Source organism: Centroberyx affinis, unplaced genomic scaffold (genome assembly GCF_046629955.1).
Source record: "Centroberyx affinis isolate AG114_WGS23_722 - 3 ecotype Tasmania unplaced genomic scaffold, CSIRO-AGI_Caff_v1 ptg001304l_1, whole genome shotgun sequence".
Lineage (NCBI taxonomy): Eukaryota > Metazoa > Chordata > Actinopteri > Beryciformes > Berycidae > Centroberyx > Centroberyx affinis.
The window spans coordinates 276,654-302,497 of NW_027279810.1; the positions used below are offsets into that span (position 1 = coordinate 276,654).

The 25,844-nt window shown below is 41.7% G+C and overlaps 2 protein-coding genes across 2 annotated transcripts in view; both read right to left on the reverse strand.

Moving 5' to 3' along the window:
* Positions 1 to 15,969, reverse strand: part of LOC139649208 (probable phospholipid-transporting ATPase IIA) — a 28,475-nt gene extending 12,506 nt beyond the window's left edge. The window contains exons 1-15 of the mRNA XM_071525547.1: positions 15,852 to 15,969; positions 13,709 to 13,853; positions 11,764 to 11,877; positions 11,386 to 11,494; positions 10,044 to 10,102; positions 8,976 to 9,027; positions 7,817 to 7,911; positions 6,647 to 6,727; positions 6,412 to 6,487; positions 5,754 to 5,830; positions 5,371 to 5,531; positions 5,076 to 5,218; positions 3,981 to 4,093; positions 3,060 to 3,269; positions 328 to 489 (exon numbers count right to left, since the gene is read on the reverse strand). Of these exons, the coding sequence (XP_071381648.1) occupies positions 328 to 489; positions 3,060 to 3,269; positions 3,981 to 4,093; positions 5,076 to 5,218; positions 5,371 to 5,531; positions 5,754 to 5,830; positions 6,412 to 6,487; positions 6,647 to 6,727; positions 7,817 to 7,911; positions 8,976 to 9,027; positions 10,044 to 10,102; positions 11,386 to 11,494; positions 11,764 to 11,877; positions 13,709 to 13,853; positions 15,852 to 15,919 (1,665 nt within the window). The 5' untranslated portion in view covers positions 15,920 to 15,969. The remainder of the gene's footprint in view (positions 1 to 327; positions 490 to 3,059; positions 3,270 to 3,980; positions 4,094 to 5,075; positions 5,219 to 5,370; positions 5,532 to 5,753; positions 5,831 to 6,411; positions 6,488 to 6,646; positions 6,728 to 7,816; positions 7,912 to 8,975; positions 9,028 to 10,043; positions 10,103 to 11,385; positions 11,495 to 11,763; positions 11,878 to 13,708; positions 13,854 to 15,851) is intronic.
* Positions 15,970 to 18,665: 2,696 nt separating this feature from the next.
* sall4 (spalt-like transcription factor 4) lies at positions 18,666 to 24,759 on the reverse strand. Its single transcript, XM_071525563.1, is given in 5 exon segments — positions 18,666 to 19,100; positions 19,286 to 19,590; positions 19,671 to 22,136; positions 24,593 to 24,699; positions 24,701 to 24,759. Coding segments are annotated over 5 exon segments (3,372 nt in total).
* Between the last annotated feature and the right edge of the window lie 1,085 nt (positions 24,760 to 25,844).

Below are 25,844 nucleotides of genomic sequence, written 5' to 3' on the forward strand. Positions count from 1 at the left end.
GTCTAGGCAAGCCAACAAAAATAATGTTAGTCATCAGACTTAGTCAGAGGTCATTACTGGGTGAGGTTTTTCTCAGATAGCTCTTTAATATTATGTTTTAATTGTTCATGTTGTTTGATGTTGCTAGCATACACCCCAAGGTGTTTGTTAGCAACAACCAATGATCCCCAATGACTGTGATGGTTAGTTTATAATCAAGCAGTAGGCAAACTAAGCAGTCAATTGTCAATCTGTGAAGCAGATCAGAAAGCTTAATGCATAACATCTAATGCTATGCAGCTGACATAAGACAATAATCAGGATCATCAATATCATCTCAGCACTCACTCGAACTATGATGCCCATCCTCTTGCTCTCATAGGTGAAGGGGAATATCTGCAGGATGGTGAAGTTCAGTATTTGGCCACTAGGGGTCCGCAGCTGCATGGAGGACTGGTCTCTTCCTACCAGTGTCAGTCCAACGCTCTCAGTCCACTGCACCAGCGACACCTATCAGTCCCAAATTGTAAAGGCGTTAGAGGGTGGTCACTGAAATAAATGACATATGTAATATCTTTATAATAACATAGGGAGGAGAAAGATGAATAGGGTCCAATAAGGATCTATTAGCTAATACTTTTCCTTTTTATCAACAGTAAAAATCAATAATCATCAAAACCATTACCATTAACACACACACACACACACACACAGCAAAAGATGCTATCAAAATATAGATTATTGAACTGCTTAGGTTTTTTTTATTCTGATGGTAAACCATCATGTCAACATGATGTACCATTCCATGAATTACAAGCAAGAGTGAGGGACACTGGAATGAGAAGGTTGTCAAAGAGCACAGTAACCATTCAGCCTTAATCAATAGCTAAAGCATTTTCAGCACTCAAGACTATTGATTGAAAAACTGGGGAGATGTCCATTTCTAAATTCTCGGTGAAAACATTGTTTTTGCCCGATCCTTTCTGAAGGACACAACAGATGACATCCATTAATATATTGTGCGTGTGTGTGTGTGTGTGTGTATGTGGGTGGAGAGAGAGAGGGGGAGAAAGAGGGGAGATGACATTGCCCAATAACTTCCAGACCAGAGATTAGAACAAGATCACATAGCCAGTTCATCATTCATCTTCTGACTCTAATGACAGATGTCAGCGCAGCCGGATGGACACAGATGGGAAAAAAGAAAGAAAAAAAAGATGACTGTGTTCCAATTCTAATTCTAAACCGAAGGCTTTGTGGTTCCAAAATGACTTATTTTGGCAATACATGACCATGTAGTCTGACAATGCCTGGCCAAGAGCACTCCAACGTCAGCAAAGCTCTGACTACCATAATGTTTGTCATCCAGGTTGGGAAATATGAAGATTGTGCCTTAGTCACAGTCTAGAAATATTCACTGTGGAGGCATGCTTGGAACTGGTGTCCACCACAACAGCACCACCTTGTAACGGCCCTGTCTGGGCCGACTGCTGAGTGCTACTGGCCTGAATAACACTGCATCCAGGTGGCTTGACTCACAACTGCCACATGGCTGACAGGTTTTTAATGGAGGAATGGTTAAAAAGTGATTCAGATATCAACACTCCTTTGTGAATGACCCATTTTCAGTATGATTTATCCTTTCAATTTTTGTCATATATCATAAAAAGGGTTTAATATGGTGAGTAAAAAGGTGAAATTAATACTTATTGATGTGGATGTAATTACTTAAGCTGCTAGAATAAACTGTGTTTCATACAAATCAGTCAGAGCAACTAGCACCATTAGACAAATGTCAGTTTTGACTGCAGTACATCCTATAGAGAAAACCATGTATGCAACAGTCAGAGGTATTGTGACCGTGGCACTCACAGCCAAAACCATATCTATATTAAGACTTCCTGACAAGCCGTAGGAAAGCAAACTGAATTTTGGCTGAGATTATATCAAACTGATACAATGCACCTTTTACAGCAGAGCGACTCAAAGGAAAGAGGAACTTGCAAACCATAAATCTAAGTAAAGAATTCTGTATTGCAGCTAATGAGAAAACCTCTCCACAATTGCTCATTTTCTTACAATAAGACTTTGACATAATCCTGGCATGAACAAAGTTTTCACTGCATGAAACTGGATATTTAGATTGACCTTTTAGGCATTTAGCTGACACTCTTATCCAGAGCGACTTGCAGTGTGCAACAGTGGGATAAGCTTAAATTCCTACCAACAACACAAGCAACCAATAGTAAGTCAATTCTATTATCATGACAAAGCGACAGCTGTAGTGGGCCGCATTAAAATATGTATTATCAAGGAGGAAATTCAAAAGGGCATAAGTGCAATGGGCTGGGGAGCACATTAAGGAAATCCGTATTTACACCGCAGGAAATGGATCAAGTCGAATTCCGCAGCCCTCTTCCTGCTGTTCAAAGGATTCGTACTGATCAAGGACATAAATGTGGAATGCCATTTGTCTCCTCAAGGTTCCTCCTTGAGGAAGAAAGCAGTGAAGACACTCAAGATAATGGCCCTTTACTGACAAAAACCAAGAACTCTCCATCTTAAGATCGGAAGTCTGTTCTCCTGTCAAACTTAAGAGTGTTTGGCCTTGAGAAAATTGAGAAAATTACCTTACAGTAGATTGAGGGCGAATTTCCTGACAGGTTGATTTGAAATATATTTCTGGATTGGTATTTGTCTGTGTGTATGTGTATTTATATCGTCTGATGGATATACTGAAGCTTTTTGTATACATTCAGAGTATGGTAAACATGGGAAACATGCATATCCGTAATACAATAGATAAAAAAAACACAACAATCTATCACTGTTGACGGGTAAAAACCTCATGACTTGAAAATGTCAAATCTTTAGGAAGTTAAAGAAAAGAGTTTTTAGCTTGATGACCATGCATTTTGAGTTTATCTACTTGGTTCCGAAAACATTTCATAAGGGGCTGTAGGATTATCTGAACCCATAGAGGAGAATGTAATCCTTCAATGGCAGTTGAAACATGAAAATCACCACAATTGGACGACATTGGGGGTGTGTCTAATGGTTCTGTGTGACTGGCTGCGTACCTCATCTGGGCTGGCGGCCTGGTAGACCCTGCAGGTGTCTTCGTAATGCTGCTCTGCCTCGGCCTGGTCCGTCACGCCGTTGGACTCGTACACTGGTGTCACGTTGTGCACAAGGGCGATGGCCTTCACCGCCTCGTGGACTCGACTGCTGATGGTCTTGCGGACCTTAGTGGCCGCCGGAGCCCTGGAGGCTGGAAGGTCGTGGGTGGGCTGGAGACAATTATGAAAACCGATCAGAAAAAGGACAAGGAATCTGAAAAGGAGCATAAACATCTTTTCTAATAGGAATCTTTCTCTCCTGTCAAGGCTTTTCTAAGAGGGCACCATTGTGCCGGCTAAATGGAACTGAAAATCTATACTGTTGAACCGAAAAACATGAAGCCGCAAGAACACTTATACTCATAAATAATAGCACACAAAAACACACTTACACAAATCTAGCCAATTTGAAAATAGAGATTATGAACGGAATTTGTGTCTAAGAAACCAGCCACTTCGCTGACCTCTCTGCGTATCAGTGGTGTGGCAGTGGCATGTAAGCATAACCAGATGTGTAAAGCAAATATGAACAATTAGCTTTTGCATTGTGGCCCTGCTATTTTTGGAGGCGGTGCATCCCAGGGGTTAATGGCAGCGTCATTAAAGAAGTCCGGTCAGTGCTTCGCTAGTGGGCTAATCCTGTTTCCTGCTTCACTAACCTCTGGTGTCAAAGGGACAAAGAGTGTCATCTGAGGTCAGGAAGCATTCAACCAAACAATAATCACAAACTGATACGTTTTTTAAAACAATGCCCCCGACTGTTTGCTTTAGCCCTTCCCATGCATTTGGAATTTGAATCTTTTCTTTCCTAGCCGTTCTGAATCTCTTGACCTTTGGTGATTTGTTCTCTTACCCATGACAGATCTGAGGCGTGTTCTTTACCTGTGTGTAGGCGCTGAACACATGGCTCTGCACTTCGTCCATTGAGTCCATCCCATATGCCACAGTGCCAAGATGGAGCCGCCTGAACACCATTTCATTTTGTGTGAGAGTTCCTGGCAAACATTATAGAATGATGGCAGTCTTTATAATTCAGCCAGGGAAATTACTCCAAAAAAGTGAAACATTTCATTCCAAGTTTGATTCCACCATCTGCTAAAAAGTGACACTTACTCATGCAAAATGCCTGAAATGAAAATTAGAACAAATCAGGGACAACAGGCAAATTAAGTTTTGGTTGACAAATAAGAATTTTCCAAAATGAATATGTAGTTTTGGAAATGAACTCTTCTAGTGTTTGGAAGTGAACTCTTCTAATGTTTTTCAAGTCTGTATTTTTTATCGGTTGGGATTTACAAGCATTAATCACTATCTGATAACAGAGTTTGCTTGTCATTATGGTCTCATTTGGTGATTGCAAAAAAAAATTAAAAATACTGGCAGGGAAGCTAAAAGCCTTCTCAGCTACACTATATGCGCCCTCTGTAGCCTCACACTCACTTTAAAAGCAGTTTCCGCCAGTATATCAAAATGACCAGAGGGGCCCCGCACATACATTAGCCTGACCTGCAGACCCCGCTGGCCTTATCACGCTCTGGATGGGAAAATGGCTGATCACTTTATTGGGCATGAGGGCTGTAAATCTGCCGGGTAACACCTTGCTCCCGAGGAAGTGCACTGGTGAAGGTGTTGTACTCTGAGGGTGCGTATAGATGAGAGACTTTGGGGCCTTTTTGATTTAAGGGGCCAATAAGTAGCATGTCTCCGGGAGCAGCACAGAGCAGAAACCCCCCAAGGGAAGGAAAAGACCTAACTCAGTCCTACTGGATACTTCCTTGGCAAATCCTCAACGCTGTCAGCTCTCGTTAAAAGCACTCCACACCGGCCTCACTGCTTCTTTGGCTGTGCAAGAACGTGCAGAAATACTTATTTGGCTTATTTTCCGATGGATGGAGGACAAAACATCTCTATAGGGAAAATCGCTGTAGACGTTACATCTCATACGCTGATTCTTACTGTAATGTCCTGCGGTCTCACCTGTTTTGTCAGTCAGCAGGTAGGAGATGCGTCCAAGCTGTTCTGGTATGGTGCTCGCCCTCACCACTGTCCCAGGGATCTTGGAGTCTTTCCTGATCATCCAACTGAAAACCATCTTTCCCATATCCAGATTGACACGCAAACTGGATCAAATAAAACAAGACACAAATGTTTTTTTAGATCCACGCCCGACACAAGGGCATTTACATTCACTTTCATTTTGCTTATTGAAAATGCCACACTGCAGATAACTGTCATGATCTGTGGAGAGGGATTAGAGAGTGTCGGGTCCCACCTGATGGGCACGATGTTAGAAAAGAGCAGCAGGAAGCGGAAGATCTGGAGGTACCAGCGCCCGGCGAAGTGCTGCAGGGCCACCATGACCAGTGACACCACCACCAGTGCTCCAAACAGGATCTTGGTCAAACAGTTCACTTCCAGGTCAAACAAACCCACCTATCATGAGCCACAAAGGCAAACATTCAGGGACAAATCATGAACGCTGTCAACACAAAGGTTAGTTTTTGTAAAAGGTCATTGTTCTCAGCAAATTACTGGGTTGTTCAAAAGTTAAATAAATCTAACAATCTATGGAGGAAAAATCCAGTCTCAAACTCGAAAAAATAAATCCTGAATAATTAAATGCAGGTCTTCGGTCTCTGGTTCACACTACTGTACCTTGTGCTTTGGGTTGGAGGTGTTCATGACACTGCGCAGCTCCTTGCCTGTGTAAATCACAACCCCCACCACAGTGCCTAGAGAGAGAGAGAGAGAGAGAGAGAGAGAGAGAGAGAGAGAGAGAGAGAGAGAGAGAGAGAGAGAGAGAGAGAGAGAGAGAGAGAGAGAGAGAGAGAGAGAGAGAGAGAGAGAGAGAGAGAGAGAGAGAGAGAGAGAAAATCAAATCACCTCAGGCTAACATCATAAAGAAACAGCATAAAACATACTATGTCAAGAAGATGTTTCCCAGACTTATAATCTTGACATGAAAAGACTTTTTCAAATGCAGAATGACAGCTGGAATATAAGATGCAGACTGCCAATTACTTAATGGCTAACATGTGTTACGTAGGTTAAAGTGGATTCACTCTCCTATGGAAGACGCATGCTTTCTTGACCATTATGGTTAGCTGCCCCACAGCTATTTAGACATGACCAAATGTCTGATTGCCTCTTTACTTTTTTCTGTTTGTGTGTGTGTGTGTTTGAAAGACAAGTCATCAACACATCAATTGTGAAGGAAGCAATGCTTCATCGCGGCTCTGTAAGCTAAGAGAGAAGGCTGGTCCTGGTTACTTCCTGGTTATTAGCTGCACCACCGGGTCAGACAGATATTTACCAGAGGCGATGACAGTGCTGGCCCAGAGGGTGTTCTCAATGCTCAGACTTTCATTGACTGGAGGGTCTCCATCTTCCTATAAGATAAAATATAAGAGATAAGACAACAAGGGATGAAACTACAGAAAATAGTCGGTCACATAGTTATCTTGTAGCTTTTAGTCTATAGTGAAACAGAGGTATCTAAACAAAAAAGCACTGTTCCCATTACAGTAAAATGTAATGTAACAACTCACCCTGGTGAAAGTTCCAATGAAGTTATGGATGTCAATGTTCGGTTCCTCTGCATACACATATGATCGGATTTGGAGGAGGTCCTGTGAGGTAATGACAACATGTCAGAATGTCTCTCCTTTGTAAAAAAAAAAAAAAAGTTAGAAAGAACAGACATACAAATCATTGCTAAAATTGTGTTTGCTAATCAGACATCACATTATCTTGGTTAGGACCATATATCCCATTCAACAGTTTGATTCCTGCAGCAGCAGCAGCAGTGTTTGTTCTCTGCTTTGTGTTACACAGTGAAGAGCTGATGAGCTGGCTGATGTGCTCCAGGCTATGGTTAATGGGTCAAATGCTCCGAAACATTCAGAAAACTATTTCACACAAGCTATATTACAAACAGGGCAGTTATGTATTTGTCACTTTGCAAATCACCCTGAAGCATGTACAGAAGCAGTTTACTCTCACAAGTCTGTCTGTCATGGGATCAAGCGTGCGGAACAAGTGGAACAAGTGGAGGATTAGTGTAAGGATAGACCAATATATTGGGCCAATATTCGTCTTTTATTAAATATCGGATATCAGTGTCATCATAAAAACAGTTTGTAAAATCTGCAATGAAATGTTATTTTCTTTATCCCATTTCATTTATTATATATAATTTGATTGTTCAATATTTTTGTGAGTGAATTCTTCATTTTAAGACCTAACATATCCAACAAATAACAATTTCATTAGTCTGGGTTTCAATGGAGAGTTTTAGTGTCACATGATGGTCTGACTGCTTTTTCAGAGGCTTTTCCATCCTGCCAAGAATAAAATTCTGGGGGAAACACTGAAAATGTACAAAATAGTCAAATTTAAAGATTTTTTAAAATTGGCACAATATATCGGCCATCAGCGACTTTAGCCTTCAAAAACCTATATCGGTCGAACACTAGTTCAGTGTGTTGCTCATGGACACTTCTAGAAAAAAAAGACTTGGGTTGACCTTGTGACCTCCGAGTCCCAGGTGTCTGACCACCAGGCCGCCCTGCACTCCGTTTTAATGATTACACCGTCCTTACGAAAGACTTGTCTCTCTTGGACTATAGGTGGCTTATACAATTACTTGCTACATGTTGCTACATGTAATTTTCAGTCCTGTCTATCCTACTCCACTCTGTGTGTGTCCTGTGACTCACGGCAGCAGTGGGCAGTCTCTGTGTGCAGCCCACTGGGAGGCGTAGTTTCCAGTCCGTCTCTCCATCCAGCTGGTCAGTCCGCAGGAAACAAGAGCCTGGGAGAGGAGGACAAGAGGTGCTACTGATGGGAGATGGACGCACATTCACCCCTAGGGGGCACCACTACATAGGCTGTTAGCTGAGTGAAGGACATCACAATCTGTATTCTTTACATGATACATTTGATTTATATTCCAATACATACAGAAGACTACTGTTACTGTTGTTTGTTTCAACTTTTGGCATTTGTTCTGACACATACATTTTCAAGTTTACAGTTTGGATAAGTACTTTTCTGAATTGCTCTCAGCTGCACATTACTGTTGGGATCAAGTGGGGATACAAGTAGAGGCATCCACCCAAGCCCATCCCCCCCTTGGCCTGCATGCGTCATCCTGCCCAAAACTCCCAATCCTGGCCTAGGCTCCTCATAATTGACCTAATGGCCTCCACATGGAAGGGAGATAACCAAGCACTATTTCCAGTAAAACAAAGCTGTTGTTTTTCTTCCCGCAGCAGGAAGACGCAACAACAACATGCAGCCAGCTTTCCTTACATCTGCTGACTGGGTTTCTAGAGGCCTAAAATAAAGCAATGGGTCTCTGTGATGGAGGTTGTTATTTTGAATGGACTCGTGTGTCTTTTGTATATGTGCAAATAAACAACGCAGTGCAATTCACTGAGTTTGTGTTATCACCGACAGATCTTGCTCTAATCCACATTTGATTATTCAGATGAGGCATCTTCGTCTCATGGTCTCCTGTTTTCTCTTTGCATTTTACATTTTGTTTTCCCTTTTCATTATCTTATCATTTGAAAGACAAAATGAGTCAGAGGGGAGGCTATGTCACAGACAAACATGGAAGAGAGGACAATGCTTCTTCTACCGTACCCATCATCACCATTACATGGAACAGCAACTCCCCACCTCACCACACTGTGAGCGATAGTTTAGTACTGGACCCAATTACAATTTAGACCTTGTAGGACTTCCTGTCCTGGCTCAGGGCTAATCCCTGCACCTCAGCGCCTTTTTAAACAAGCCATTTCCCCAGCCAGCCAGCCAGCCAGCCAACCGGCCTGTTGTGGAGATCTGGATGAATGACCAGCAGATGTTTACCATTTCTTTCAGAGGTCCTTAGAAAGATCATGTCAGCAGGAACACGCTGGTTCTACAAAGCAAGACAGAAAGAAAAACATGACTTCAACATCACATCCTGATCCTGTACTTCTCTCCTCTTCCTCCTCTGTTCTTCGACTGTAGAGAAGTAAGACTTCATGTGCCACACTACCTGCAGTCAGTCAGTCAAAATAATAATCCCTCCAGCAAATCATCCTGCCTCAGCCTGAATGGGACCCTGACCAGGTTTTACACTCTGCTTGACCTGCTCTCTCCACTACACTACTTAGAGTTATTGGAAGATCAATTCCCCGTCCGATTCATCCTGACAGATTTCCAAACATTGAACTGTGCATGGATTATTGTTAAGTGGTCGATGGTCTAATAAAGATGTATTACGGCTCTTCACATTTAGGCAATTTCCAAATTCCAAAGCTTATCTTTTGTCAGCTCACATTTCATAATTTTTAACACGCGTAACTTTGACTCACTCGATCGTATGAGTGAAATGGGTAGAACAACATGTGTGACCTTTCCTTCAGCTGTGTTGAGGTGAGTGACTCAGAAAGAAGCCCCCGCTTGGAAACTGAAGACAGGACTCGCTTCTCATATTTCATGTACAAAGACTTTAGAGAATCCACTCCGTCCACAAGAAGAGCAAGAGAGCAACGGAACGGATGACTAAAACAAAGTGCCCACAAAAACGGGACTTATTTAGATATTTTGAAACAACTGCATACTATTAATGGGATTTGAACATGAAAAAAAATTGTATCAATAAATAGTACTTCATTTAATTTGTGTTTGAGATCCAATTAAGGGCATTTTAAGTTCATGTCTGTTATATATGCATTGAGTTTGACAGGCTGAAGCTCAGCATTGATCACAAGATTACAAAATCTTTACTAACTCCTTTCACCTCAGTCACCAGTCTAGCATAGAACATTAAGAACTCACTCATTATTCTTTGTCATATAAATGGCAACTTGACAATCCTAAAAAGGTAAGACTGTTCACAAATGTGGATGAGACAATATTTTACACATTTCTGCTATACAAAGTACAAACCTTTTCCACAATTATAAGGTCTCCAACTTGAATTCCACTGCTTTTAACCTTCACTGTGCCTGAAAGATGACATAAAGTTAATGAACTATTCAGTATCATTGTGCAGTATTCTATGCATTACATCTGGTGAAAATATATGAAAATCAAGTTATCAATCATTCAGTAGACGTTCCAATCTGAGTTTGACTGAATGCAGCCCGCCTGCACAAACAAAGTAAAAATCTGAGCCATCCATGTAAACTTTCAACATGGATTTTACAGGATTTATGGCAGTGAGACATCCTGTTACCATTAACGTCATTCAAAGACATTGTTAAAAAAAACACACATTCTCTATACTGTTCAGTTCCCCTAGCTAAATAAATCAACAAAAAACTTCTTCTTTTTTATAAACCAAAAATGTCTTCTGTGTAACAATGCATGGGATGAATTGTTGCCCCACCAGTCACCCCAGTGAATTTGGGAAAGTAATTTTCCATGCAGATTTGAAAGAATGCAGGGGGAGTTGAGCCTTTTCTCTCATTCCATTTGGAATGAACAGGCAAAATTGTTTGGAGGGGGTCACTGACCCGTGACCTCTGCCGTGACCTCTGGGTTTTGCATATGTAAGACATTAAAGCACATTAATATTGCTATGCATTAGGTTCACGGGACTTCACATGGTGTTCTGTTCCACTGACACAATAAAATGTTAGGGGGTGCTTTACAAAAGACAGATGAATAAATCAGTCAGGAGGCAACAGCTTGATGTAACAGAAACAAAACATGGCTAAACATAAGAAAGACTGGCTTGATCAAAATTGACAGACCAAGAGATGGCAGGCTCTGATTAATGTAAAAAAAACGATTTTGAAAAACTTACACCAACCCATCATGCAAATTAGTTATTTGTCATTTGTTATATGTTACAGGTGATGCAAGGGACAATGAGCTTACCAGTTTCTTGCTATGCTCAAAACACAACACACAGCCATGTTCCACCATTAAGTTTCCATAAACCACAGCTCCCCATGCACTAAGATATGCACTGGGGCCGCTATCATGGAGGCAACCAGTCATTGTGTTTATGGGTAAAACAAGCTGCCACATCAAAGGGGAAAAGTGATGGAAACCACAAGAGGTCTCCTGCTTTTTATTGCTAGTAGCACTTTATTCCAAGGCCTCTTATGTACACTTTTACATCTCTGCTTTGAATTACCCACCATTTCCCCTAGCCCCTATAAGTTTTAATAGGACCAACCTCCTACAGTTAATAGACGCTGATGCCGAAAAATAAACAGCGCGGTTCAGATATCAACTCATACAAAGTATAACTAATGTAGTCCAAGCTTCAAATTCTTACCTCTTGTTGAAAGCTTGCTATAAATCTGCGAGTTAACTTCTTTGTCCCGGAGGTAACATCTTATCTCTTCAACTGCCTCTCTCATAATGGTAATAATCAAAACGATGCCCTAGAGAGAGAGAGATGTGACAATTAGTAGCTTCATTGCTCAAAAATCTTTATTTTCTTCAAAGCACAGAACAACAAACACAATTTATTTAGTGCTGTGGCAAATGTGCTCTGTGGAATCGCTTGTACATTTCCATCACAGAGGTAAATTACTAGACATTTACCATAATATGCACTGAACACAAATTTTATACGGGAGTTGGAGATGTAATTTATTAACCATTATATTGAACAGTTAAAGGGAACAAAGCTTTATCAAATGCTGCATACCAAAGGGACCCAGTAGGTGTAGAGGGCACCTAGCCGCAGCTCATTGACAAACTGAGAGCAGGCCAACAGCAAGAAGTACAAGTTGAAGAAGTACTTGAACTGATTGAAGAGCACCTGTGAACACAAAACTATGAAATTTAGAAGAAGCACAGTGTGAACTGAGGTTTTTTTTTTCCTGTCAAGAGCCAAGCTATTGTGCTTAAAATTTGACATTCATTGTCAGAGATGTTTTTCACAGACATGGAATAGTATATGTAGACTAAATGTGCCTTGATACAACCAAAGAGTTCTACCTATGATCAAAATTACATAGAAAATGCCTACAGTACTACATTAACGCCAAAATCCAGTAGTGCCATGTACATACAAAAACACTTCGTACACATTCTCACATTCAGTGAGCTGTGAGTGTCAGAATCCATTGATTTTCACAGTCATTGAAACAAACACACTTTAGAGTTATAGCAAAGCGTGCAAACACATAGCTTTTCTTGCACCAATGCCAAGTTTACATTTAACACTCATGCTACACCTTTACTCAATTTCATTACCACCAATGTGCAAGATTACTATGAAGGGAAAACTTGAGCCTTCTTCTAGCTACTGCATGTTATTTCCCAAACTGTTGACAAGAGGAGAGTACAGCGCAGACACGATATGTTGTTGTTCTTTCTTTGTCCGAGGCGAACTTCTTAACATTAACTAAAGAAAATAAAAGGCATCACACTTTGCAATGCAAAAACGCTATGGTCTTGTCTTTTGCTCTCCAAACAAATGCGAGCTGCTTTTAATGTCTGACTTCATATACAAAAAAGCCATAAGATCTTAAGACTAGTGAATGTCTGAAAAGCAAATGCATATGTAAATCAGGTCTGGAAAATGCGAGGGCCAAAAACACACTACTTAGTAACCGCTGTCCTTATTGTAACTAAACCTGCAGCTGAGGAATAGCAAGAAATCTACAACCTCAGTCACTTCCAAGCTTGTCTGAGGATGTCATAAATCATATCATTATAAAAATCATCATAAATAATCTGATATTATGAGACCACATGCGTGTGTCCACATGGCTTGAAAAGTCTATCATGTGTCTCTTGTCACTGTATTTGAACATTTCAAAATCAGATATCCACCATTTGAAAAAGTGACACCTTGTCTGTCAACTCACTACTGAATATGACTGAAGTTAATAGTTATCTTGAGCTTGTTACTTAAAAGATAGTGGCGTTTTTTTAAGAATGTAATCATTTGTGTTGTTTAAATATAGAGCAATGAACATCAACATTTATTCCAAAACGGCTGCACTGATTGGAATGAAATCCTTTTATTTAAATCTGTGTATCACTGTATCACAAATATGCATCACTCGTTTTCCCTGCCCTTCTCTTGATCTTCTTACACTGCCAATATGTGCACTGAGGCATCTAGACAATATTGCAATCCAAGATCCAGTCACTTCCAGATCAGGCCTGGAAGATCCTATAGCAATGCAAACAATTGTGCATCTGTCAGAAAATGTCTGCTGGCATAAGTCATATGACAAGTGTAACCAAGGTCTGTGTGTCTAAGCAGCCAGCGGTATGCCAACAAACTGGTAGTGAACTCTGGTTAGGGTGACTATAAGCAAACAAGACAAAAAACCAATCTACACTTATGTAAGCATAAAAACAGAATTCATATTTACATTTGAGGCATTTATCTGATCCTCTTATCCAGAGCAACTTATAATGAGTGGGACGCTCTTAAATTCCTAGATTACCTACATTAAACAACCAATAGTAAGAAAAGCAAGGTGAAAGCCACATTGCCCAAAGACTCTCAACATTATGAAACTCTGAATGGGCAAACCAGTCCTCTAAGTTGGCAATGAATCAGGACCAGGCCAGGGGTGGTGGGTGGTGGTGGGGGGGGGCTGGGTGGAGAGGGGGCTCTGGCTGACACTCACCCCAGGCAGAAAGGTGAAGAAGTTGTACTTCTGGTTGTTAATGACATTCCTGGGGTACCTCTGCTCCCTCTTTTCTGGGTGGCCGAGCCACACGGTGCGGGGACGGAAGTCCCCCATGCCACAGCATCTCGACCACGGGCAGCACCTGGGGAAGAAGCAAAGCAAATTAAAATAATTTCACAGAATCTGAGAATTTTTTTTATTATCAGATATTCTGAGAGACAAGTTGCAGTGTTAGAACAATTACATGACTAACAAATGAAACAGAGATTTAAGATACATTTTTGTGTTGTAGGCTATTCGACGTCTTAACATGCTCATTCTTCAGTTTTAGTCATAACCCTATGCTGTATGAAGTCATCAAGAGACTTGCTCCATCTCTGCTGAATTCCCTGAGACATCTCTTTGTTAATATGTTGCTTATTGCAACTACAAACCAACAGAACAGACAAGGCTGTGCAAAAGGTCCATGACCACTGAGACTGGACAGATTAGGCCTTACAAAATAAATATTAACTTCATCTGCAGCAGGCTGGCCGCTCCCTTCGCCCTACCCAAACAAAACATTCCATTTCAGTAACTAAGAGACCGATGACCTTATAATCAATAATTGCCCTACTTCATAAGTTATAAAACACTGACTGTGAACAAAATAAAGACACAAGTAGTTTTGTGAAACTATCATTTTGACTGACGAAAGATAGCTGACTGTTGCAGTGCGTATATAAAGCCATTATCCAATGCTGGCAAAATGTTTGCATTCAGTGACAAGTTTTTGATGAGGGAGCCACCATATTTGCAAGAGATGAGTCATTTTTCCTGTATTCCATTATCAAACAACATTCACTGTTCACTGCTCAAAGACTGTTTGCCAGGCAGGCCCATAAATTGGTTGCCTACTGCACTTGATCTTCAAGACATACTGTATGATTGCCCCACATTACATGTTAGAGATGACTCTAAACAAAAGGTTCCTCTCTAGAGCAGGGATTGCTGTATTTTTTCCAAGTCAAGCACCCCCACATACATCCGCATGGCCACAGAGCCCCATTTAATATTGTAATATAATAAAGATTTGTGCTGTTAGATATGATGTAAAGAGTTTATAGCCTTGGGGAAATAACAATGGCAAGAGTGAGCCCTCTCAATAGAAACATCATTCTAGGATTCTGTAATCGTACTGGGTTAATTTCTAGTGAACAATATAATAATTAAACTGAACTAATCCTCATTTCCACTGGAAGCCTTTTAGGACACTGCTGCTATCCAGACGTTCATGCCTTACATTAAAGCTAGACCTGTGTTACATTATATCAATCTACGGAATACTTCAATGCTAAAAATGAATCACAATCTGAAATAAAAGCATCTCATTGATTTTCTAGCAGCACTAATGCACCATTAGGAGAGACCAGGGCTGGACAGGTGAACAGGATGAAGGCCTGTGGGAAGAACTGTTATCAGGCTTAGGCCTACATAGCATGGGTCACAGCAACAAAAAACACACTTATCGCTAATTCTGTGCTCTTATAATATTCTGGAGAATTCTGCATTTGGAAAGCTGTTTTGTACGAATAAACGTGTTTATTATGAGAGGTGACATCATCTATGATGTCTGGGACAGCCTGCTCAGCTGCCTCTATGTGCCTGCTCGGTGTTTCTCCATCATCATTCATGAGGCCTAGCTAACCTCTATGCTGCTCAAAATACTGCTACAAGACATCATTTCGCATACCGGTGAATTTGGGACACACTATTTTAAGTCACGGTCTACATTTCTGCGTGTTTTTGTGCGCTGACAGTCCTCTAATCAACAGAGCAAATATTGGCATGGGCGTCAAATGCACTTGCTCCGACAGCACCCGGAACAAGGATGTCTTCTGGCGCTATAGCTCTTTCTCCGAGCGATAATGAATGGCCACATCCTTCCTATAATAACATGTAAATGTCCCCACCATGCCCCTTGTTTTTCAACTGCAAAAATTAGAGCTAAAATACGCCTCCGCTGAGTTGTGGAGACAATGTCGACTAATGCGCCGCGCTTCTGTAAACAATTAACACTGACATCAGCAGTTAGCCGACGAGCGGAATACATAAAGAAATTGCTTGGTATTAAGATTTTCGTGCTGTTCAACGCCCTTACCCATTCCTGTGTTTACTGTCGTGTCTTTTCTGGCGTCGCACGGGTTGTAGCGGAATATTGTCCGTCATTCCTGCAGCCCCTGCTTCAAGCTGTAGGCAGTCCGCCTGGCTGTCTCGGTTCTGGGCGGAGGCTCCCCCAGCTGTCACTCATGGGAGTGTTCAGCTACAGTCAGTAGGGCAGCAAAGGCTAGCTGTAGTACTACAGCAAGTACTACACTAAGGGAGTCCCAGACATATCCGAATAGATGACCATTAAGCCACGAACCCCCATTTGATAAGATTTCCTCACTGTCTGAGGAGATTTTGGTGTTTGGGTGTGATGTTTTGGTACAGAACTGTTTATACTGTAGGTAGGGTGAGTGAAACCTCTGGTGATGAGCAGTTAGTCACACTGTCATCCCCTCACTGTCCTATCTTAAAATATAAAATAAAAATATATATAGTTCTTGTTTTGCTTGTTTCCCCTGGAACCCCTTCAAGGACCCCTGGGGGTTCCCCGACCCCACTTTGGGAACCACCATCTGACTGAAACCAGCTGAGTTTGTATTGGTGATACATGACCAGAAGCAACAGCGTTATCCTATCCTCAGTTTACACTAGGCTAGAATGCTTTTCAAATACCTATAGGCACCTAAGGATATATAATCCTTGTTTTGCATGCAAAGTCAGCCAACTAGTTTGAGTGGTCTGCATGATGACCGTGCATGTAGTCTGAGGCATGCTGCATGTCACTATTGTGAAAGAAAAGGCCACGTAGTTGACCTAAACCTGATTGTGGAAAGACGTGATTGGACAGCATGCTTTAGTTGTGGATGCAAATCATTTTCGTTGAGGATGCAAAATGACAATGGAGTATGGGCTAAGCAGGTCATTGGAATATCCACTGCTGGGTCACATGAGATCAGAAAGAACAATTTCACTTGGGGCATCTGAAGGTGACTTGATGGAAATCAGGGATTACTATGCAAATCCAAATAAACCAGCCTGAGCTGGCATAGAAAGCAATGTAAGGGTTCGAGAAGATATATCTTAAGTAGCCAGTACAACACTCCAGCTAGTCTATCAAGGCCGATTGACTACAGGGTTCTGTAACCATTTCCTCTGTGGTGGAATAATGACAAAACAATGTTGGAAAAGTCACCCTGATTTTATTTTTCAAAAAGACAAGAAATCAACATTTAGGTGAAGGAAACAACTGAAAAACAAAAAAACATTTACATTGTAAACAGGCCAAACTGGCTCAACATTACTTGAATTGTAGAGACAACTTCAAAGCAGTTTTGACATGGTTTGCTTTTTTTAAAGAAAGGCACAACTTGGCAAATGCATATCAATGAGGAATGTACAGCAGGAGCCTATAAATATTCTGACCATTCTGAGTTGTGTAAAGTGTCCAGTGATACATTCATTACTGTTCAACTCAGCAGGTTGAGAATGAAAGAATATCATCGCATACTCAAGAATGTATCGGAAAATGTACAGAGCATTGCATAGAGATTAGGGGGCATGGAGGAAAACAAATCTAAACGAGGTAGAACTTACCCCCTAAACTCAAGCATTTCATGTATTATAAATAAAAATAAAAAAAACAGTTGATACAAGAACATAGAAAAATGAAAGTATGAGAATTACTCAGGTCAAAGGGTAAACAAAAGTATGAGCAAAATGGTCATTGTTTCAAAAAATAAAATCTGAGGGAAAGGAAAAGATGACAAAATTGTTGATTTGCCCTTTTCCAGTGTAACCATCATGGTAGTAGATGAATTGGATTTGAAATGTAACCATTAAATGTAAATTAAACAAAATCTGAAATATAAAGTGCAGGCATGACAGCATTAAGCATTTCATAGCCTTCAGAGCTCAGCCACCTAAATGACTCTGCAGGTCTACAAGCGGAATATATGGAAACAAAAAAATACTTGATTTTTGTAAACTGGGATGAAAATATAAAACAATGCGATGCTACACAGTACAACATACTGATGTATCCATTTAACAGGGCCTTCATTACAACTTTATGGTGCATTAAAAAGACAACAGCAACATGTACAATTCGGGTTAGGCACTTAGCAAAAGGTTTGATTCACACCAACTACTGTATCGTCAGCATCCACGAAACATTTATGAAAGCCAGTTTTGTAATCTACAATATCAAAAATTGATGACTGAACAAGCACACTTTGTTAAATACAAAGGGACAGGAAACTGGAATAATTTGTCAAACAATTTAAGACTCCAAACTGATCAAAAGCCTCTCTTCAAAAAGAAACATGCCAATGACATTTACCACTACAAAACTGTACAATTTCATGAAATCTATGGCACACAATAGGAAAGCAAGTAGTCATGTATAGAGAAATATCACACTATTATTTCCGAGAACACTGAGACGTGGTGTCCATAATCAGTCATGCCCTGAAACTTGTCCAATTATAGTCAAAATCCTTCAAAAGTATGTCAGGGAGACAGTCTGAATTAAAGCAGTTTCAAGTAAGTCATACATTCAACTTGTGGATACACACAAAAATGGTCACGAAAAAATACCCGCATATATATATATAAAAAATAAACAGTAAATACAACTACAGTAGTTATATCAAGTTCAACTAAAAATAACACTAGTGAATTGATCAGATCAGAAGGGGAAAGAAATGCAATAGAGTTAATGGAAAATTTCAACCAATCTAAGCAGAATTATTCTCAACAAGGTTTACTCTGAATATTGATTGTACCTGTAACTGGGCAAAAAGGTAAGCAATACCACTGCCACCCTGAACATTCAAAGACTCACAACTCTGGCTGATGGGTCAGAAGCCTAATTAACTGCAATTTTACCCTCCTCCATGAAATGTGGGAATTGTGATTTTGGCACACTGTCAGAGCTGCTCTTCTCAATTTCGGCCATGGTAACAGGCAAGCCAGAGTGGGACCCATCCATCTTCATGAGGCCTCCAGTGGATCCAACCAGAGGCCCACCAGCAAGGCTCCCAGGGAGTGGGATGCCACCACCCTGGATGACAGAAATTTCATTGGTCTTCATGGTCAGGCCACCACTAAAGGCAGCGGCATACTGGTTCCACAGAGAGGGGTCAAAATTCATCGGTGGAGCACCCAGTTCTTTGGGAGCCTGCATCATCTCTGGCAACATTTTAGCTTCCGAGCTCATTGCCATCAGGGCCATGGGATTGTCCAAAGACAGACGCTGGCCACGCCTCGACGAGTTGTTCCACATGTGGGTTCCGACGTGCACCTAAAACAAACATGCACACACAGTCAATTACAATTCCATCAAAAGGCTTGATTTATAAGCACTGTTAAACAGATAGATGCATTAGTCAAAAGTACACATTTAAATGGATTGATAAGGGCCTAGTTTAACCACTCAATGCAAGTCATCTTTAATACCATTAAGCAAATTAGGCAGACATGTCTTACCTTGAGATTTCCCTTGGTGGTGAAAGCCCTGCCACAGATGGTGCAGGCAAAAGGCTTCTCCCCTGTGTGAGTGCGCTCATGGATCTGCAAGGCACTGGCAGACGAAAAGTTCTTTCCGCAGGCATTACACAGATGCTGTTTGGTTGATCGCCGCGGTGCACTGGAGGTGGATGAGGGCATGCCTGTTCCCTGAGGCAACTGGGAGCTGAACAAGCCATGGGGACCCAAGGGATTCTCTGGAGGAATCTTCATGTCCAGACTGGCCAAACTTGGAGGTATCCTCATGAAAGGCATGTGACTAGGAGCTGTAGAGACAGGTGGGCAAAATTAGATAAAAGCACTCAACATGATACCCTTTTATTATTTTATAAAAGTTTAAACTCACCATAGTCTCCATTAGTGAAGGGCAGGCCAGGTTCTTCTTTAATTGCTTTAGAGGTGAAGCTGCTGGGAGCTGTGAGGTCAAGGGCTCCACTTGATTCTGTGCCATCTTGAACGCCGCTATCAGAGTCTGGCCTTGACCCACTGCGGGAAAAATCATCAGCCATGGCAGATTCAGGAGACTTGCTGCTACCCATGTGGTTGTTCACAGGGGAAGAGGAGTGAAATGACATGGCCGAATCAGAAATGGCTGGACTACGGCCATTCTGATATTCCTGCTCCCTAGGAGCTGAGGGAGATTCTTTAGGTGTTCCCTCACTCTCTGAAGCTGTGCTACTCTGGCGTTTCAGTGCAAGAGCCGAGGTGAGATTCTTCAAAACATCTAGGCTGGAAAACATGGAGGGGGGAGCATGCTGCTGTGGTTGCTCCTCAGAGGTAGATGGGAGAGAATCTGAGGTGTCATTTGGCTTCTCCTGGGAGTCCAGCTCTGTCTCGTGGTCTTCCATGCTTGCATCAAAACCATTGGCATCCATAGACTTCTCATCTGGTAAAGAGGAGTCCATCGCCTCAGCAGCTTCAAACTGGTTTTCTGGCATGGGCGTGTTAGGGATCTGCCCACCCATGTGCATGCGAATGTGCTGCTGTAGAACAACAGCATTGGTGAACTTCTTCTGGCAGATGGGACATGAGTGCTGCATTTTGAGGGGAGTATTAGCCCTATGCACTCCATAATGGGCCTTGAGGTTACCCTTGGTGGAGAAAGCACGGCCGCAGATTTTGCACTTGTAGGGCCTCTCGCCTGTGTGTGTGCGATAATGCATCTTGAGAGAGCTCTGGCAGCTGAGCACCCTATGGCAGATGACACACTCATTGGGGTCATTGGTCCTCTTTTCCAGACCATCCACCATCTGCTGAAGTTTGGCTGTTCCAGAGCTTTGTTCTCCTGAGAGGGCATTACCATTCATATGATGCAGTGCTCCAATCAGTTCCTTAGAATCCTGGTTCTGATCCAACCCTGTCTCTAGGCCAAACACATTTGAGGAAACTGATGCACCATCACTTGTTGAGGGGGAGGGTCTCTGGGAAAATGGGTCCCCTCCAAAGCCCTCAAATGTTGTCTTGAACCCTGGTATGGACGATGGGTGTAACCCAGCAGCTGGATGGCCTAGCATAGGCTTTATTTCTGCCAAGTTGGACTCATCTATGGGCATAGACATGCCATAGGGAATGCCACTACTGGTGGGAACATTGTCGAGGTGCTCTGGCACAGGGTGAGGGTTCATCCTGATGTTAGGGTACTTGTCTTTATGCCTTTGGAAATGCACTTTGAGGTTTCCTTTGGTTGTGAAACGGTTTCCGCAGATGTTACATTTGAAGGGCCTCTCCCCGGTGTGAGAACGCAAGTGAATCTGGAGAGCACTGTCATTCCCAAAGGTCTTGCCGCAGTACTTGCACTTGTGCTTGTATAAAGAATCACCATTCTTTGATTCCGATGGAAGGGTCAGCATCTTGCTCTTCGCTTTTTTAGAGGTATCAATCCCTGCTTGGATACCAGTGAAGGTGCTGGGGAAACCCATGACCCCTGGAGACTGGGGCAGTAGTGCTGGCAATCGGCTGGCCAGATCTGGAATGCCCTTCAAAATGTCTGTTTTAGAAGCCATTGTCCCCAGTCCTCCAGCCAGAGAGGTAGGGATGCCAGTGGTTTGAGGTAGTTTACCATGCTTCATTGTCTCCATAGAAAGGCTCTGACTGCCTGTCCTTTTACCTATCAGAGCTGCTGCAGCAGAGAGCTGTTGAGAGAGGTGGGCGCCAAGGGCTTTCAGGGGGTCCACTGCTGCCCCAACTGATGACTGGAGACCATGAGGGGCCATCATGGCTACCTGGATTCTAATCTGTTCTGTGAGCTGGATCTGCTGTAGCTGCTGCTGCTGGAGGCACACCAACTGTTCAAGGATCATTGGGATGGCCTGTAGGGCATCCTGGGATGAGGGAGGAGATGTAGGATTTGAAGAATGCTGAGTGACAGCCACTTTAGTGGCAGTCATGGATTCGAGAGTGACATTTGAATTTTGCATTTTGGGTGAGGGCTGGAAAGTCATCTCTGGGCTAGCAGACATCTCTGCCCGCTCATGTTGGTCTGAATCCTCTGTATTCACTTTGGTCTCTTCCTCTGTTCTTTCCAGCGGCTCTGTAGTGACATTTGATAGGGAGTGACTGCTGGACTGGCCGTCGTCATGGTCACTAGTGAGGCCATTAGGAGAACCATGTGTATATTCCTCAGGCACTTCATGGCCATCTCCATCTTTCATGATAACCACCTGCTGACTTTTAGTGCAATTCTTCTCATGTTCAAGAAATTCAGCTTCATCAAAGAATTCAGCACAACACTTGTTGCAGACCCTTGTCTCGTCCATTCTGAACCTCTTCATTTCGTTCCCAGTCTCTTCAGCTTGACCATCTGGAATAATCCCTGAAACAAGATGAGAAAAGTTTAAATCCCACAACCTTTATACAATAATGAGGGCATCTGTAACAAAACAAAATACATAACAATAAATATAAGAATTATATTAATAATAAGAATACTCATAATAATAATCATCATTTAGGCTAAATATTGCTTAATATACAGCCTTGCAGGGTTGGTGCTTTGCAACAGAGAATAGCAGAGAATGGCATTACTGAGAATGTGTCAAGAGATCAAATTCTCAGTCTCCTCATAGGTCAACACACTGGATTGTCAAAGGACCTGGGGTTTGCCTGTTGTCCACAGGGCCAGTAGAGGGCAACCATCTACCTCTAACATTACCAAGAGCAAATGTCCAGAGAGACAAAGAACCAAGAACATTAAATTACTTTGCTACTGAAAGAGGTAACCCCCGACCAAATTCTAGATCAGGCTAAATTATTTAGTAATCTTCTAATAACTCCACATATGGGGCAATACTTTTATGCTAGGTATATTATACTAAAAGCCTACAAAGAGTGGATCTAGGTTGTACAATGAATACAAGCTTCTATTTTGACATTTTGATGTTCCAATCAGTGAGAAAGAAAAAAACAAATACAAACAAAAAAAAAAGTAAAGAAACTGTACGCCCGAAGCTTACACTTGCGCGCAAAAAACATCTCATGTAGCCTATAATGAAAAGTAACTTGTAGGCATTTTCACACCATGTGAAACCCGTATAAGTGCTCCATGTTTGCATTTTAATTTGTTGCTAACCAAGAGGCCATTTCACAACTGGGTGCATTGTCAAATGCTAATGCACTCCGAGAAAGGGGGGTAGACCACTAGACCACCTGTTTGCATTTGCCCAACGAGACTGTTGGACTTGTTAATTGCTCACCAGGCAACATGAAGCGGCGTCAAAAAGTTGCAAATTGCATTGTATTCAGAGTCCTCTCATTGTCAAACAAGTAAACGATGGGTGCATAATAACGCGGCCGCATTGGTGTGCGAGAGAGGATAGTGCTCTTATCACAAGTGTAGGCAATCCAGGCAAACTTGCATCCAATACACATATGGCCCAAGGCGAAATTGTCAGGGAAGAATATCCATCAACTATGTACTCGGGGCCCAACTTTTCATATATCAAGACAGAATACATAGTCAGTCGATTTTTAATTGAAAATCACAAGGCAACGCCACTAGTTTACCACTTGATGGCGCATGACCTGTATCTGATCACCTTTACTGGGGTTCATGACACGAGGTGAGACTAAACATTCAATTCATAGGTGCAAGTCTAGAGATACAAAAAGTAGCCGATTTTCAAAATAAAAAATGTTATAAATGGCAACACCGAAATAAAATCTAAAAACTGCGGCTCACTGTAAACACCGCGTTTCCCAAGCCTCATAATTAGAAGGTGAGGTCCATGGCATTGCTGGGGCTTGCATATGGCAAGACCAAAACGCACCCCCACCCAGTCTCCACAAAAAGACCACTGCTCCATCCCCCACCTCTCCACATATGTACGAAAGGAAACAGTCATGCATTAAACTGGGGGATTTATTGCCTTTAGGTCAGCTTACTCCCGAGTCACATTTCATACACAGTTGTTGGGAACCTTTGTTTAAAACTCCATCAATTAGACGCACACTAGCGAGGAATTTCTATCAATACATAACATATACTGGCTAAAACATAATGGCAACAGCAAACTTCTGAGAAAAGTTTTGAAACAGTCAAATCTGGATCATCGAAATAATGTAACAACGACAGTACCCATCTAAAATTCAGTTAGAAAGTTAAAAAGCACACACCAAAACAAGTAAAAGTGGTGATTTACGATAGATAGTAAAGATCACAGTCATCATTTGAATAAAAACAATATTCGAAACATGAAAGACATCTAATCAACCTAATCATTCTCAGGCTACAGGCTTTAGTTTTCCCAAACATCAGACAAGTTACAATGCATCACAATGTATCCAAAATCCAACAGGTAGCAGCACACGGCTCAATGTAGCCACTAAAGTTCAATGGGATTTACCTTCTGTACTTTCACAAACGCAAACAAACTATCTGTACATGTAGCCTAATCGACGTATGATAAAATGGATTCATGATACATTTAATGCACATGATTATTTCCAAGTTAAGGTTGCGAGTCGGTCGTTAATATTGTTTTGACCTCGTGTATGAGAAAAGTAAAAAGCGTACGGTCCTGTATTTCGGATAAAGCGGACCGCACATAGCACCTGTGTTGGAGTTTAAAAAAAACGAATAATTTGTCGTTTATACTATGCTACTATGCTTCGTTTTATTCCTGGTCAGTTCCAAGGGTCAGCAAACAGGTCAAAGTGCGAGGGGAACAATGTAAAGGTAGCCTCTAACTTTGAGATAAAATGTCGATAGTTTGTAACACGGTGGAGCGGGGCTAAACGTTAAAGTTTCACCTCTCTTGTATCCAAACTTACCATTTTCTGACGAACCGGGCTCGTCGGAGTTGATGTGCTGCGGCTTGGCTTGCTTGCGCCTCGACATGGTGCAACCATCAGGAGCAAATAGTTACCAACAATTTTCCTCCCCTTCTTTTACAAATTCTTCGGCTTGGAAAATTAGCCCCTCAAGTAGAAATGCGCATGTCAACGTAATTATTATTATCAATAATGCATTGCGATTTATCACGGTCCTCTGACAGCTGATTGGCTCCAGTCCAAGTGCTCACACATTATTCAAATGGGGTTCCTATTGATGAGCGGAGCGGAGTGCCAGGAGGGGGCGGGAGGAGCCATGCTAGTGGATGGACTGCTGGATGGAGGGAGGGTTAATAACACCCAACTCATCGCTCTTTCCTTGTTCATGAAAAAATATTGTCACCACCAGACACAAGCTAGCAGGAGATTGTCACAGATTCTTGTTTTTAAATTACTCGACTATTTGTAACCCCAGGCTATATATTCTTTCACCCTAACAAAAAAATCACTGTAATATTGCGATAATATTCCTGTAGAGACTTACAGTGTGTCTGTGGTAGTCAGTAGTGATTTTATGGTGACCTTATCGTACTTTGTGCAATTCCTTTATTTCCTAAGGGATCACTATACTACTCCTATAGAGACTCTGTCATACTTAATGGTATTTTGTAATCTCCTATGGCATCACTGTAATCTTCCTATTATGTGCCTACAGGGACTTTTAGTGTGTCTGGTACTCAATAGTGTGTTTATAGTAACCTTATAGTACTTTATGGTATCTTTTCTTTTTATCTCCTGTGGCATCCCCATAATGTATTTATGAAGTTCCAACTGGGACTTAGTGTGTAAAGAAAGGTCAATTTACAGTGACCTATATGGTATTTTTTTTGTCTCCTATGGTATCACTGTAATATAGTTTTGCTGTCTTGTATTCTTCTAAGATGTATTATAGGATTACTATAGGTCTTTCTGGCAAGGGTGTAACCACGAGCTTCATCATATACTAAACTCCTCCAAATACAGTCAACAACCAGAGCATAAGTCTAGGGTTGTAGCAGAAGGTACACCCACCTTAAGTCTGTATTTATGATGTCAATTCATAATATACATCATCGTAGATATTATCAAACAATTTAAGTTAAGTGGCCAATTAGATCTGTGCTGGTGTGAGAGGAATTTTCTGGAATAGCTTTGGTCCATCCATGCCTTAAAGGTCAAGAGGTGCTGCTCACTGCTCCAGATGGTGAGTCAT